General features: G+C 40.9%; 1 protein-coding gene across 2 annotated transcripts in view; it reads right to left on the minus strand.

Annotated features, from left to right (window-relative positions):
* LOC122651848 (RING finger and transmembrane domain-containing protein 2-like) overlaps positions 1–16,062 on the minus strand; it is an 82,579-nt gene that overhangs the window by 42,846 nt on the left and 23,671 nt on the right. For both annotated transcript variants that reach the window (XR_006331523.1, XM_043845405.1), the window contains exon 3: positions 14,158–14,326. Coding sequence is in view for 1 of the 2 variants with exons in the window: in XM_043845405.1 (XP_043701340.1) it covers positions 14,158–14,326 (169 nt within the window). In the remaining variant the exon portion in view is untranslated. The remainder of the gene's footprint in view (positions 1–14,157; positions 14,327–16,062) is intronic.

Consider the following 16,062-nt stretch of genomic DNA (forward strand, 5'->3'; position numbering starts at 1 on the left):
TTTAAAGTTTTCTTCAATGGATGTGCGATTCAGTAGAGGGTGAGATTCTGTACCTTGTTGGTGGGAAGCCATAGTTAATCCTTCTTTTCTTCTTATATCTGTTTTTACTGCTAACAAGGTACTGTTTGAATCTCCCATTGCTACTCCTGTGCTTTGGTTATTCTCTGATTTATGTGATTCAACCAGTCTTAAACGATTGATCTTCCTAAAAATTTTGTGGTTGCTGAATTACATCCAAGGTATAAATGTTTCCATCCCTGCGGCTACCCTGTTTTAACTCTATTTTCAGTCTGATTTGATTACTCATCTGAGGCTGACTTGTCCATCAGATCAAGGGGAGTTTTTCGGACATTCAAGGCCCTCCTAAAAAGGACCTTTGACCAGGGTTTGGTTAGGATCAGATCACTTGGTCTGCTGATATTGATATTCTCCCCCATCTGTCATATTTTATGTTTTGAGACCTGAAGTTTCTCAAATTCCATTTAATTTATCCCTTGGATCTGATTTATATTTAGGGTTTTGAATTAACCAGCCAAAAAGGGAACTTGACCGAATTTTTAGGCTAATCTGCTTATTTGATTTTCAGTAATTAGAATTCTCTTGTTTCCTGAATTTCTGTTTCAGATTTAGTTATTCTTTAATTACTCTTAATCTGACTACCGGATTATCGCTGTATTCTGAAGATCATCTACTCTATTTATTTGTGAGTATTTGTCAGAGTTTGACATTCATCAGAGAAGGTTGACTTTTGTTAACACTTCTTTTTTTCCACAATTTGTTCCAAAATCGGTGGATCTTTTGTCCCCTCCCCCCCCCCCCCCAAATCACAATTGTTTTAATGTTCTCTCACTTGTCAATAAGTAACTTTTTTGCTTACTAACTAAAATATAATAAAATGCTTTTAAAGTCCTGACCTCATAAATCTTGCATTAAATGAAATGCCTCACCTGTTCTATTGTGCTCTAAAAAAACTAAAGGGCATCTTTAAAACAGCCATCAGCTTGAACCACGTACACATGAATAATATGTATGAAAAGAAGTATAATGAAATTACAATCTACTTCCTAGATTACTGGCTAAGGTATTTCCTGCTTACAAAAGAGGTTCCAGATTCAAAGAAAAGTAAATTGATCTATGGCTTTTGGTCTGGCATTTTTTAGCGCAGTCCAACAAAGCTCGTTGTCCAATCCAGCCTGCTCTAGGGCCAAGCTTGAGCTCACCAAAGGCCTTCCCGGTATTCCTCCAAGTACATCTTTGTATACAATACAAATTATTTGTAATGGTCACAAACACATAAGCCAATAAAGACAGATGCCACCATGCACATGAATTTAACTTGTCTAGATGCCACATTGAAGGGAACTTGAAGTTCTCCAATGCATTAACATCAAGGTCAACAGCTTTTGAGCTTCAGTATCAATGAACTTATCAAATAATCCATAGGCAGGTTACTTGAGATTAACTGCAATAATATTTCCATTATCTACAAGACCAAAGTGTTATAATATCAGAAGTTAGACAACCAGATTAGAGAAAGTAGAAGAGACGAGAGAAGAAGTATAGAGTGCAAATCCCAAGAGAGAGGAGACCTGCGGGAGAACTGAATATTCTCTCGCAGGTCACTTAATTTATTATTTATAATAAATAAAGACTTGGACAAAACTGCCCTTACATATGCCAAAATACTAAAAAACAGAAATAACAAAGGACACAAAGACCTATTTGCCCTTATAACTATCGACTTCAACACTCCCCCTCAAGCTGGAGCATATATATCACCCATGCTTAGCTTTTTACAACAAGATCGAAAAGTAGGAGCAAATAAGGACTTTGTGAACACATCAGCAATCTGATCAGATGAAGAGACAAAAGGTGTCTCAACCAATTTCTTCAAAACGGCACTGCGAACAAAGTGACAAGCCACCTCTATATGCTTAGTTCTCTCATGGAAGACGGGATTACTAGCAATATAGATGGCTGCCTAGTTGTCACGAAACATCTTCACAGGGGTTGGAACAGAAAACCCCATCTCAAGAGGAGAGACCTAACCCACATCAGCTCTGCAATGGAATGGGCCATGGCTCTATACTCTGCTTCAGCACTGGACTTGGAAATCATGGTCTGTTTCCTGCTCCGCCACGTAAGCAAATTTCCCCCAACAAAAGTACAATATCCTGTAGTAGATCGACGGTCACTAGTAGAATCTGCCCAATCAACATCAGAATAAGCAACCAGCTCCATATGTTTATTTGGGCGATTAATCAGCCCCTTCCAGGGGCTCCCTTCAATACCGAAGAACATGAATAGCTGCATCCCAATGACACTTGCAAGAGGACTGCATGAACTGGCTAAGAACTCCAACAGCATAAGAAATATCTGGCCCAGTGACGTCAAATATAACAATTTCCCAATTAAGCTTCTGTAGGAATGAACATCTTTAAGATTCTCACCATCATCAGAACCAAACTTGTGACTATGATCCATAGGAATATCTACTGGTTTTGCAGCAAGCATACCAGTTTCGTTCAAGAGATCTAGCACATATTTCCTTTGGGACAGGCTGATTCCCTTTTTGCTTCGGATAACCTCAATCCCAAGGAAGTAGTGAAGCTGGCCCAAATCTTTGGTCTGAAAATGTTGCTGTAAGTAATTTTTCACCTCCTAGATACCACTTTCATCATTTCCTGACACAATGATGTCATCAACATAAACCACAAGCACCACCAATTTCTCTCCTTGGCGGCGAACAAACACAAAATGGTGAGAGAAGCATTGAGTAAAACCAAATTGTGTGACAACTGAACTAAACTTCTCAAACCATGCACGTGGAGACTATTTCAACCCATAAATGGCTTTATGCAGCCTACACACACAACCACTATTCTCCCCCTGAGCAACATAGCCTGGAGGTTGCTCCATATAGACCTCTTCAAGTAGGTCACCATAAAGAAAGGCATCTTGATGTCTAACTAATAAAACAACCAAGCAAAATTCACAGCCAAAGAGATAATGATGCGAACAGAATTCAGCCTAGCCACAGGAGAAAAGGTCTCAAAATAGTCAACACCGTAAGTCTAGGTGTACCCTTTAACTACTAGGCGGGCTTTAAGCTGCTCAACAGACCCATCAGAATGGTACTTAATAGTGTACACCCACCGACACTTGACTAGGTCTTTACCAAGAGGTAAATCCACCAACTCCCATGTATGTCGAGTCAGTAAAGCATCCATTTCCCCATCCATGGCCTTTTTCCAGGCAGGGTTATGAAGAGCCTCAGTGTGAGTGCGGGGAATAGTATACGAAGATAGAGAGGTAGCAAGACTATGAGGACAAGAAGGAAGATGGGATAAAAAAACAAATTGCTCAATAGGATAGGTAACTAAAGACTTTTGAGTACATGAACGTTTACCTTTCCGAGTGGCAATGGGTAAGTCATCAGGATCCGGATCAGCTGGTAAGTCAGGAAGAGCAGGTAAGGTTGGATCTCCACCAGAGGTTGAGGGAGGTGCAGGAAGCGATGCAAAAGGGCCAATCGGATCTGTATGGAGCTGCCAAATGTGCCTCTTGCACCGGTACACTTGTAGTGGAGTAGTCATAGGAACGATGGCAGGAATAGGAGGAGAGTCAGACACAGCTAATGGATCACTAGACATAGTGGGATTATCAGAAAAATAGGATGTACCCTTGAAGGTGACATCACAAATTGCCTTCTAGTGAGAGGGTCATAGCATCTATACCCCCTTTTGGGTCCTAGAGTAACCTAAGAAGATACACTTGGTTGACCGAGGGTCCAACTTATCACCATGGAGATGGAGATTGTGAACAAAGCAAACGCACCCAAAAACTCTAGGAGGCAAGCTAAAGCTCGAAACACCGGGAAATAAAATAGAAAAAGGTGACTTGTCACCAAGGACAGAAGAGGGCATGCGAGTAATCAAGAAACATGCAGTAAGAACTGCATCACACCAAAAATGTTTGGGCACCTGCATATGCAACATAAGGGCCCTGGCAACTTCAAGTAAGTGCCTATTTTTCCATTCCGCAACCCCATTCTGTTGAGAAGTATAGGAACTACTAGTCTAATATATCATCCCATTAGTAACACAATAAGATGAGATCTCATTTTGAACAAACTCCAAAGCATTATCAGACCGAAATATTTTAATAGAAGCATTAAATTGGGTTTTTATTTCATTGCAAAAATTCTGATCTATCCTTTAAAAGGTACAACCAAGTAGTCCGGGAATAATCATCCACGAAAGTGGCAAAATAACGAAAACCATGTCTATTGCTAGCACGACAAGGACCCCACACATCTGAATGTACTAAGGAAAATAAAGAAGTACTACGGGGCATAGGACGAGATGGAAAAGTAGCACGATGATGCTTACCCAACTCGCAGCTCTCACACTCTAATTTATTTAAACTCTTAAACTGGGGAAAAACAACTTTTAACCTAGACAAAAATAAATGTCCTAGCCTACAATGCCATCGAAACAGAGACTCTCCACCAACAGTAGTAGATGCAGCAAGCAGACGGGGCAGCACCATGCAAATAATATAGTCCATCTTTCTCACACCCTCCACCAATCGTCTTCCTCGTGTGAAGATCCTGAAAAACACAGTAAGAAGGATAAAAGGTTACCGAACAATTTAGATTTTTAGTAAGTTGGCTAACAGAAAGAAGACTTAAGGAAAATTGAGGAACATGTAAGACTGAAGAAAGAGAAATATTAGAATTACGAGATACAGTACCATGTCCGGTATCAGGAGTAAAGGAACCATTGGCCACAATAACAAGAGGGGTGTGAGAGTTAGAAGAGATAGAACTAAAAACAGATGACTTACCAGTCATGTGAGCGGAAGCCCCCGCATCAATAATCCAGTGTGTGGAAGTAGTGGAAAGGAGAGAAGCAGGAGTACCTGCATGAGCTAATGTGGCAGCGGTGGTGGGTGCCCCAGAAGTGGAAGTGGATGATTCCAAACTCTTGATGCGACGCATGAATGTTGCATCTCATCGCGAATGTTGGTAGAAGAATCTCCCACGGTCAAACCAGCCTTAGCATCGCTAGGTGTAGCAAAATCAAAGCCATCTTCAGAAGCTGCATAATTGACCAAGTTTTGAGCCCACTTGGGTTTCCCATGCTTGGACCAACATGTGTCAACAGTGTCATTTGTCTTCCCACAATAGGAACATAACCTGGCTGCTTTATCAAGATGTTGTCCTCCAGAATTACGACCACCAAATCCACGTCCTCCCCCTGAACCACGGCCTCTAGTAGTAGTGAAAGCAGAATTTTCCTTTGGACTGGTGTCGGGCTTAGAGCTAGGAGGAACAATACGTTGCAATCTAGAAAAGGTGTCATTCAAAGTAGGGACAGATTCACCAGCAAGTAGATGTCCTTTAACAGCCTTGAGGCTAGGATTTAAACCAGCCAAAAATTTAGACACAAAAAATTCGTTTCTTTGAGCCTTCACTTCACAATGTCAGTGGTGAGGGGCTGGAACACATTTAGTTCTTCGACCATTCCCTTAAAGGTACTGTAATAGTCTTGGAGAGACTTGTCCAACTGCTGAAATTGAACAATTTCTCATAGAGGTCGAAGATACGTGTCATACTCTTCTCTTGAGAGTATGTCTCCTTGAGATCATCCCAGACTCCCTTTGTCGTGGTGTGGAACATAACATTCGCAGCAATATCCGGCTCCATGGAGTTCCACAACCAAATCAAAATAATAGCATTCTCTTTATTCCAAGTACTATAATCCTTAGAGTCAGGTTCTAGAGGAGGAGAAGTAATATAGCTAAGCTTGTCCTTAGCTATAATGTAAACTCGGACAGCCTGTGCCCACAATAAGTAGTTGGAATTCCCCTTTAGCTTTATGGAGGTAATCTGAACATTCAAATTGTCGTGGGGGTTCTTCGAATCAGCCATAGTGTATAAACTTCAAAAATCGATAGGGACAAGCACCCAAAGTAATCGATTCTGAAGTAATAAAGGTAGAGAAGCAGCAACCAATACCTCTCGATAGAAGCAGCCAAAACAAAAGTAATAGACAGCAGCAGCATCACACCGATAGAAGCAGTCAGGACAATGAACAAGGCATAATCGATCTCAGGGTTTTTGAGAAGGAGAAGGAAATCTTCAAATCAGCAGCACCATCATTCAAACTAGGGTACAATAACCTCCAGAAGCACTAAATATCATGTAGAAGTAGGCCGGAACCACAGGACATCAAGAAAAACCTTCCCAGAGAAAATCGATAATTGTCAGGGTTCAAGGTACTAAAACTCGGGTCTTGGTACCAACTCGGCTCTTGGAAAAACCGAGACGAGTCGAGATCTCGGAGTTGGTGCATTTTTTTTTCTCCAACTCGAAGCCTCAACTTTGGGTCAACCCGAGATCTGAGATCTTGCCGAGATCTCGCTGAGATATGTCGAGCTTTGTTCAGTTAGGTAAGGTATTTAAGTGATAGGTGGGTTAAAATAATGGGTCGAAACCGAGATCCGAACCGAGATCCGAGATCTTGGTGAGATCTCGCCGAGATATTGCACTTTTGAGCCTTGCAGGCAATCTCATCTCTTCCAAAAACCGAGAAACTCGGCGAGATCTCGGCGAAATCTCACGAGTTCTCGAACTATGTCAGGGTTTTACCCTGGATTCGATCTCAGCAGTCTTCAAGAATGGTTGAGGGAGAACTCCAATCAATCATCAGATCAAGTAGTTAACAATAGATATCAATCCATTAATCCTTCAAGGAGTGGAATTACCTAATAGAAAAGGCAGCCATAGGTGGCTGTACACAAAAAACAAAAGTCGATTAAGGGAAATCACAAGAGAATCGTGAGGGGGGCTACTCCAATCTGATTAATCCTGCTCTGATACCATGTTGTAATACCAGAAGTTAGACAACCAGATTAGAGAAAGTAGAAGAGAAGAGAGAAGAATAAGAAGTATAGAGTGCCAATCCCAAGAGAGAGGAGACCTGTGGGAGAACTGAATATTCTCTCGCAGGTCACTTAATGTATTATTTATAATAAATAAAGACTTGGACAAAACTGCCCTTACATATGCCAAAATACTAAAAAACAGAAATAACTCAAGAACACAAAGACCTATTTGCCCTTATAACTATCGACTTCAACACAAAGTTAACATGGACTGTTGGACCAGGTGGTTGGACTGTGACTCTGGTGCGAGGCAATTGTCGTCCCAGGTCATACTTGGCCTATTCTTTCAGAATGTTGAGTAGTCAATGGACCATCCACTCCTAAAATCGCAACAACAATTGGACTATTTGGACCAGTTAATAGGACTGTGTTACAATGCATATCGTGGGGCCTAAACAGAATCCCACGCTAATCACGAGACCTCTTCTAGCTCCATCGTGAGGTCTTTTTTGGTCTTTCTCCTTTCCCTACATCCTATATATTGTACTCCGTTTCTCTATTCATTAATTCAATACATTATTTTATGGCTGCAACTCTTCTCTTCCTTCTCCTTCTTCTCATCTTCTCCTTCTCTGATTTTCGCAGGTTACATGGTATCAGAGCATAGTTCCTAGGCCTGGTACAGATCTGCACCAGTCTCTTTTCTTGTTTCCTCTTTCCTCTTTTTTTTTCTGTTCTTTCTTTTCCTTTTCTCTTCTGCGATTTCTGGTTAGTTCTACCAGAGGTTCACGACCCTAAAGAAGGGGGTGATTTTTCACCCCTGCGGTTTTATTGGTGTTTATTGGTTGCGGATTTGGTGTACATGATGTAAATCTGTTCTTCTTCAATTAAAAGCAGATTTTTTTTTTTTGTTCATGGTGATGTTTGAGGATGTTTGATTGCCAATCGAGTGACATATTGCTGGTCTGATGTTTTTTGGGTGGTTCAATTCATGTTGGTAGCAGTCCTATCGATTTTTCCTGAAGCCATGGTTGATGTTTGCTGGTTCTATTGGTGGTAACAGCTTTTGAGGCATGTTTTGTTCTCTTTTGGTGATTCGATTGGTGCTCTTTGTCAAGTTTTGGGTCTTCTTTTTGAACGGACAGCATGGGTGATGAAGATAAAAGCAGTGCAATGGTTACTGAAGTGGTGTCCTCTTCCAATCGAATCACAGAGAAGAAGCTTGAAGGTATTACCAATTTTCAGCAATGGCAGAAAATTGTGAAACTTGTTTTTACCGGTCGGAATCAGCAGATACACTTGACAGGACCCACACCAATGGATGATGCAACGAGGAAAACTGCTGATGCAAGAATTCTTGGGCAGATGTTCAACTCGATGGAGAACCATATTGTGGATTTGGTTACTCAAATCGACACTGTGAAAGATTTATGGGATTATTTAGGAGTACTTTATTCTGGTCAAAATAATCTGTCAAGAATTTATGAATTATCACAAGAGTTCTATAGAACTGAAAGAAAGGGGCATTCCATCACCCAGTATTTTGCTGATTTTAAGCGAATGTATGAAGAATTGAATGCCCTTCTTCTTATTTCTTCGGATGTGAAACAGATGCAAGTTCAAAGAGAACAATTGGCGATTATGGGATTTTTGGGAGGACTCGGACAGGAGTATGAGTCTGTTAGATCACAAATTCTTGGTGGTGAGAATATTGCCTCTCACAAATACGTTTGCCCATGTTCTTCGCGTATCTCGTGAGAGTTCCCGTGACTCCACACCAGCAGTTGACAGTTCAGCTCTGGTTTCACAAATTGGGGCTGGTGGTGGTAGCTGTGGAAATGGTGGTTACCATGGGGAAAGTCATGGACGTGGGACTAGTAGTGGAGGTGGTCGTGGTATAGGAAGAGGTCCAACTCAGCAAGGTAACAGCCAAAGTTATGGGCAGTCTAATGGCTCTTCTAATGGATCGGATGTTGTCCGGACTTGTTATCACTGTGGTCAACCTGGCCACATTCAGAGAATTTGTTGGAAGCTTCATGGGAAGCCTGGACAGCAGCAGTTTGCAAATTCCGCTGCTAGTAGTGATTCAGCCCCTCAATCTCAACTTTCTGAGGGTAAGGTGATTATTATGTCAAACGAAGAGTATGCACGGTACAACCAGTTTCAGATTTCACAGCCTACCTCTTCCACTACTACTTTGGTTAAGACAAGTTTAATGCTACTGCATGCCTTTCCGCTACTTCCCATCCCTGGATCATTGATTCAGGGGCATCGGATCACATGTCAGGAATGTCAGGTATCTTTTCTTCCTTGTCACCATCCTCATCCAGTGTAACCTTAGCTGATGGGTCTTCAGCAAAGGTTAAGGGCACTGGTACTATTCATCCTAACTCTTCAATGTTCCTGTCCTCAGTTCTCTACCTTCCAAATTTTCCATTTAATCTTATGTCTATGAGTTAGTTAACTAATACTTTTAATTGTTCAGTGATATTTTATCCTGATTCTTGTGTTTTTCAGGATCTTGCTACGAAGAAGACGATTGGTAGAGGACGTGAGTCAGGGGGGTTGTACCTACTTGACGGCTCTCAAGCTGTTGCTTGCTCCAGTATTGCTTCTCACCATCAGATTCATTGTCGGCTCGGTCATCCTTCCTTGGAAAGTCTTAAGAAATTTGATTCTCGTTTTAATTCTCTTTCCAGTCTTGAATGTGAGTCCATCAGTTTGGTAAACTCCACTGTGTGAGTTATCCCCCCTAGACTCCTAGAGTCAATAAGCGTTCTGCTTCTCCTTTTTCTTTAGTTCACTCTGATGTTTGGGGTCCGTGTCCTGTCGTATCAAACTTGGATTTTAAATACTTTGTTACTTTTGTTGATGACCATTCAAGGATTACTTGGTTATATTTAATGAAAAATCGGTCCGAATTATTTTCTATATTTTGTGCTTTTGTTTTTGAAATTCGAACTCAGTTTGGTATGAATGTGAAAGTCTTACGTAGTAATGATGCCAAAGAGTACTTTTTTGCTTCTTTTTCTGCATTTATGGTTCAGCATGGTATGGTCTACTAGTCTTCCTGTTCTGACACACCACAACAAAATGGTGTGGCAGAAAGGAAAAGTTGACATCTAATGGAGGTTAATCGTTCCATGTTGTTTGAGATGAAGGTTCCCAAAATTTTAAGGGCTGATGTTGTAATGACTGCATGCTATCTTATTAATTGTATGCCTTAATCTGTCTTGCACGGAGGAATTCCTCATTCCATATTGTTTCCAACTGAACCATTATTTACTTTGTCGCCTCGCATTTTTGGACGTGTATTTTATTCGTGACCATCGGCCTGGATTGTCAAAATTGGAACCCAAAGCCATTAAGTATACGTTTCTTGCTTATTCTCATACCCAAAAAGGGTACCGCTGTTATTCTCCGTCTTCGTGCAAATATTTTATTACCGTTGATTTGTCCTTTGAATCCATGCCATACCATGCTACTCTAGTATATGCTTCTGAATGAGACGATGGTTTCCCTGTGTATATTATTCAGTCTCCTATTTCAACACAACCAGCTCCTACACAAGGACCACCGCCAACCCAGGTATATGTCAGACGCCCACAAGTAGCTGCTGCCCCACCTGTTCTCACGAACTCTGTCAGGTCTCCTTCTACTGTAGATCCTCCTATGGATATCCCTGCGATTGATCCTATTGTTTCTGATCTTGACATTCCTATTGCTAAACGAAAAGGTATCTGTAGTTGTATTTAGCATTCTATTTCCAACTTTGTTTCTTACTCATCTTTGTCTCCTTCATTTCGTTTCTTTTTATCTACTGTTGAGGGCCTGAGGCCCATCCCCTTCCTAAGTCTGTGACAGAAGCATTGTCTAGTCCTAGCTGGAGGACAGCTATAGAAGAGGAATTAACGGCGTTAAAGGTGAAAGATACTTGGGATATTGTACCGCTGCCCCAAGGTAAAACTGTCATTGGTTGTCGATGGGTGTATGCAGTGAAAGTGAATCCTGACGATTCTCTTACCCGTTTGAAAGCCAGACTTGTAGCAAAGGGTTATGCACAAGTGTCCGAGCAAATTACTCAAACCTTTCTGACAATTCAGGGAACCTCCCATGCGTTTCTGACAATTACTAAGACCTCCCCTACTTTTCAAACTTGGCTTCACTTAGCACCAAGCCGATAACGGTGTTAGTAATTAACCTGTTGCGACCAAAATGCCCTCACTTATAAAGGCCAATATCAACGCACCCTTTCCCTTTCTTCTTCTTCTTCCTCCTCTTCTTCTTCTTCTTCCTCCTGCAAACCTTGAACCCAGATGAGATGCAACAGCACTCTTCTCTCCAAAACCCACCTCCTCATCCTTCTCGTTTCGCTTCCACAGCTTCAGATGCAACAACACTCTTCTCTCCAAAAACCTAGAGGCCGAACCAAAACCAGTCCTCACAGCCGTCAAAACCTTCGTACCTGCAACGATCGCTAACCTTGGTCCGGGCTTCGACTTCCTTGGCTGCGCCATCGATGGAGTAGGCGATTTCGTTTCTTTACGAGTCGATCCAGTTGTTCGTCCAGGTGAGATTCCAAGGGAAAAGAAGAGAATCAGAGAGACTTAAAATTGGTAAAACTTCCTTTTATTAGAAAATTTATCAGTTTGGGAGGTTTACCTGCAAAGAATTGATTTATAGAAAAAGATTGCAGCAAGATACACAAGACCCATGTAGGAAATTGCAGAAATCAAGCTGGACGAAGAAAGAATCAACAGAAATAAGTAATGGGTATTGTTTGAAACAGGGGATTAAATGAGAATTACTATTTCTATGGGTTATTTGTTTTTAAAATTGAGATCTGTGGTGAAAGAGGAAGCGAGCAGGAAGAATGTTCCCACTCCAAATACAAAAGCTGATTTTGATACATCTCTCCACATCACCAAATCCACTGAAAAGGAAAGAAGCAATGCGAAAGAAATTTCACATTCAAGGATTCAATTTGACCCTTAAAATTATAACTCACTGAGGTTTTGCAACTAGCTTGGGGTCGTCTCTAGACTTTGGTCAAACACCTCTCAAACGACAACTGAGAAAGGACTTACATGAAGCAAGAAATGACTTTCCATCTCTAACCCTCTTTAAGAGACTACTTAAAATAAGCTTATCAGTGCTCTGTATTTGGAAAATTTTGGGCATAGAATAGAGAATCAATCACCTCTTCAAATTCTCATCTTATCTTTATGATTTAAAACCCTAGATGTTTCAGAAGCTCTCTTTCTCAAAGGATAATGCAGAGTAAGAATGAACTCCAGAAACCAGAAAGCTCTTCATCTGGGACAATTACTAACAATCCTGGCACCTACCCGATCAAGAACATTTCATTCTGCAACCGTTGGAAATTTCAGAAGCAGAGTAAGACTGTAATGAGAGAGAGAAATTTAATATGTTTCACAGGTGGAGGAGAGTGGGGGTTGTGGCCTGGTGGATGGGGTTGCAGAGGGGTGGGAGTAGGGGGTTTGCAGTAGAAGAAGAGAAGAAAGGGCAATAGGGTAACTTCCTAAAGGGAAAATAGGTATAATTGTCAGGTTCCTTAGGTTTTTCAAATTTATCCATTAACTAGCGTTAAAATACTAACGGACTGGGGCTAAGTGAAGCCAAGTTTGAAAAGTAGGGGAGGTCTGAGTAACTGTCAGAATCGCGGGGGAGGTTCCTTGAATTGTCAGAAAGGTTAGGGGAGGTCAAAGTAATTTGCTCTATTATTATTATTGGTGATGATTCAGTTGTTATAGCTGAGTTGAAATCATATCTTCAACAGAAATTTCAGACTAAGGACTTGGGCAGCTGAAATATTTTTTGGGAAAAGTGGCCCACTCTCAGAAGGGAGTTTTTTTGTCACAACGAAAGTGTGTTGAATTTACTCACTGAGACAGGTATGCTTGGGGCTAAGCCTATTGACTCACCCATGGACTACAGTGTGAAACTGGTTGTTGAAGGAGGAGATGTTCTTGATGATCCTAAGAGATATAGAAGACTAGTGGGTAAGCAGAACTACCTAACAGTTACCCGACCCGACATTGCTTTTCAGTTAGTGTGGTGAGTAAATTCCTTTCCTCTCCTTGGACCTCTCATTGGGATGCAGTTGCGCGTATTTTACAATATCTTAAAAAGTCTCCAGGTAGAGGCATTATGTATCGAGATCATGGACATAGCAGATTTAAAGGGTTTTCAGATGCTGATTGGGCAAGATCTCCAACTGATAGGAGGTCGACTACTGGATACTACATGTTTGTTGGAGGGAATTTTGATTCATGGAAGCCCAAAAAGCTGAGTGTTGTGGCTCATTCCAGTGCTGAGTCAGAATATAAAGCTATGGCACAATTGACATGTGAATTGATGTGGATACAGCAGCTATTGTCTAAGTTGGGCTTCAAGACTTCAGTTCCCATGCAATTATGGTGTGATAATTAGGCATCGATTCATATTGCTTCTAATCCTGTGTTTCATGAGAGGATGAAGCACATTGAAATTGACTGCCACTTTGTTCCCAAAAAAATGCAGAGTGGATTGATTCTTCCAAGTCATGTCAGAACTGGAGAACAACTTGCAGATGTGTTTACTAAGCCTTTGGGTAATGGGAGGATAGAGTATATTTGTAACAAGCTGGGCATGATTGATATATATGCTCCAGCTTGAGGGGAGTGCTAGAATGCATATCGTGGGGCCAAAACAGAATCCCGCCAGACGCTAATCACGAGACCTCTTCTAGCTCCACCGTGAGGTCCTTTTTGGTCTTTTCTCCTTTTCCTTAAATCCAATATATTGTACTATGTTTCTCTATTAATTAATTCAATACATTATTTTACGGCTGCAACTCTTCTCTTCTTTCTCCTTCTTCTCTTCTTCTCCTCTGATTTTCACAGGTTACAGACTGGAACCTGAAGAATGTGTGCATTCAAATTTAAAAACATTTGCATAGAAAGCATTAGAAGCAAGATCCCAACCCGGAACCCATATTTTGCTATCGCTGCTTTTACACCACCCAAAATCTTTTTGTAAGAAAATGAAGACTATATTAGTATATATATCTGTAACTTTTATTCTAACTTTCAGACCACTCAAACTGCTTGGACCCACAGTCGAACAAGACCACCAATCTCTGGGCCTAAATGGTAGAACAGCTTCTCATTTTTCTGAAGACACTGATTACATAATAGTATTAAATTGTAACCCTATGGGAATATGTGTGTCTAGCCATAATGTAGGGAAAAGTCAAGTACATACCGTTCACCATTATCATGAATATAGCATGCCAGAAAGGTGGTATTGCTTTTGGAGGAAGCATAATCAATGGGTATAGAAGATCTTCATTTCGATACCACCAGTAAACACCAACCACGTGGAACATGAACACAATCATGATGCCAATAAGGAGAGAAATTTTTCGCTCTCCCTGCACAAACCAATGACTTTCTGCTTGAGGAATAAAAAAAAGGCAAATCCTAAAGTGAACACTATAAAACATAGCAATAGAACAGGTGAGAATGAAGCTTCCATACATGTCTTTGACACACAAAATCCTGAAGTGAACACTATAAAACATAGCAATAGAACAGGTGAGAATGAAGCTTCCATAATACATCTCTAAATTAAGCAGTTGAGAATGAAGCTTCCATAGTACATCTCTAAATTAAGCAGTTGAAGCTTCCATAGAACATCTCTAAATTAAGTAGTTTGATGATGATGATAATACTGCACGTCATCAGAACAGGTTACAACAACAACTCAGCCTTATCCCAACTAAAAGTGGTCGGCTACATGGATCCTTGCCCTCCAGTCAGCTCTATTCAACGTCATACTTAAACAAGGCCTAGACTATGCATGTCTTTCCTCACCACTTCTCCTATGGTCATTTTAGGCCTGCCCCTAGCTCTTTTAGTACCTACGATCTGGATCAAGTCAGTCCTCCGAACTGAAGCATCCAAAGGCCTCCATTAAACATGGTCATGCCACCTCAGACAACTTTCACGTAGCTTATCTTGAATATTCCTAGATCAGCTCTAATATAATCATTCTTGGTTTTACCACTCTTCCATCTCAACATCCTCATCTCCGCTACGCTTACCTTATCTATATGACGCTTCTTAAATCTTAAATGCCCAACACTCCACGTCATATATCATAGCCAGTCTTATGACTGTCCCATAAAATTTTCCTTTAAGCTTTGCAGGAATCTGTCGATCCCATAACACTCTGGATGCCCCTCTCCACTTCATCCATCCTACTTTAATTCTCTGTGAGACATACACTTCTATAACTCCAGCTTGGCATTGATTCTAGCTTTTGTCTCATCCACCAAAACAATGCTATCAGCAAAAAACATGCACCAAGGAAAATCTTGGATGTCTCTTGTTAACTCATCCATGATAAGAGCAAACAAATAAAGGTTAAAGCTGAACCTTGATGTCTCTGGTTACAACAACAAACTCAGCCTTATCCCAACTAAATGGGTCGGCTACATGGATTCCATGCAAAACAAAGTAGGGAAAACTGACTGGAAGTAAGAGGAAAGAAGAGATGCAAAAATAAAGAGAGGAGAGATGAGAAGTGAGATGTGAAAACCGAGAACTGAGAAATGAAAGTAGGAGGAAAGAGGCACAGCCCAAGAAATCAGGAAAATCTCAGGTAAATGGAGTCAGCAACATAGATCCTTGCCCTCCAATAGGGTCTATCCGAGGTCATACTTGGTACAGGACCCAGCCTACGCATGTCATTCCTCACAACCTCTCCTATGGTTATTTAAGGCCTGCCCCTACCTCTTTTTGCTCCAATCGGGATCAGATCAGTTTGAGAATTAGAATAATTTCACAGCTGTCTCTAGTGGGCGCAAATTAATATAAAATCAACTAGGTCCAAAATTGGGTTTTTAATCTAGGTTTATGGCTCTGGTGGTGGACCCATGTCCATTATATTACCTATGATCTAAAATAGAGGTTTCAGTTCGGGTCCGTTGCAAAGGCATGGAAGTTAGGTATTCTATATAACCCCTAGGTCTACCATAGCATTAGATATGTTATCAAAGAAAGATAATATATGGGAGACAGAGAGATTCAGAACAGTGGAACTCAAACCTCCTCCTCGTCTTCCTCCTGCTACTGTTGTTATTTGTCTTTTTCTCTTTATTTTTTT

This window comes from Telopea speciosissima, chromosome 2 (genome assembly GCF_018873765.1).
Source record: "Telopea speciosissima isolate NSW1024214 ecotype Mountain lineage chromosome 2, Tspe_v1, whole genome shotgun sequence".
Taxonomy (NCBI): domain Eukaryota; kingdom Viridiplantae; phylum Streptophyta; class Magnoliopsida; order Proteales; family Proteaceae; genus Telopea; species Telopea speciosissima.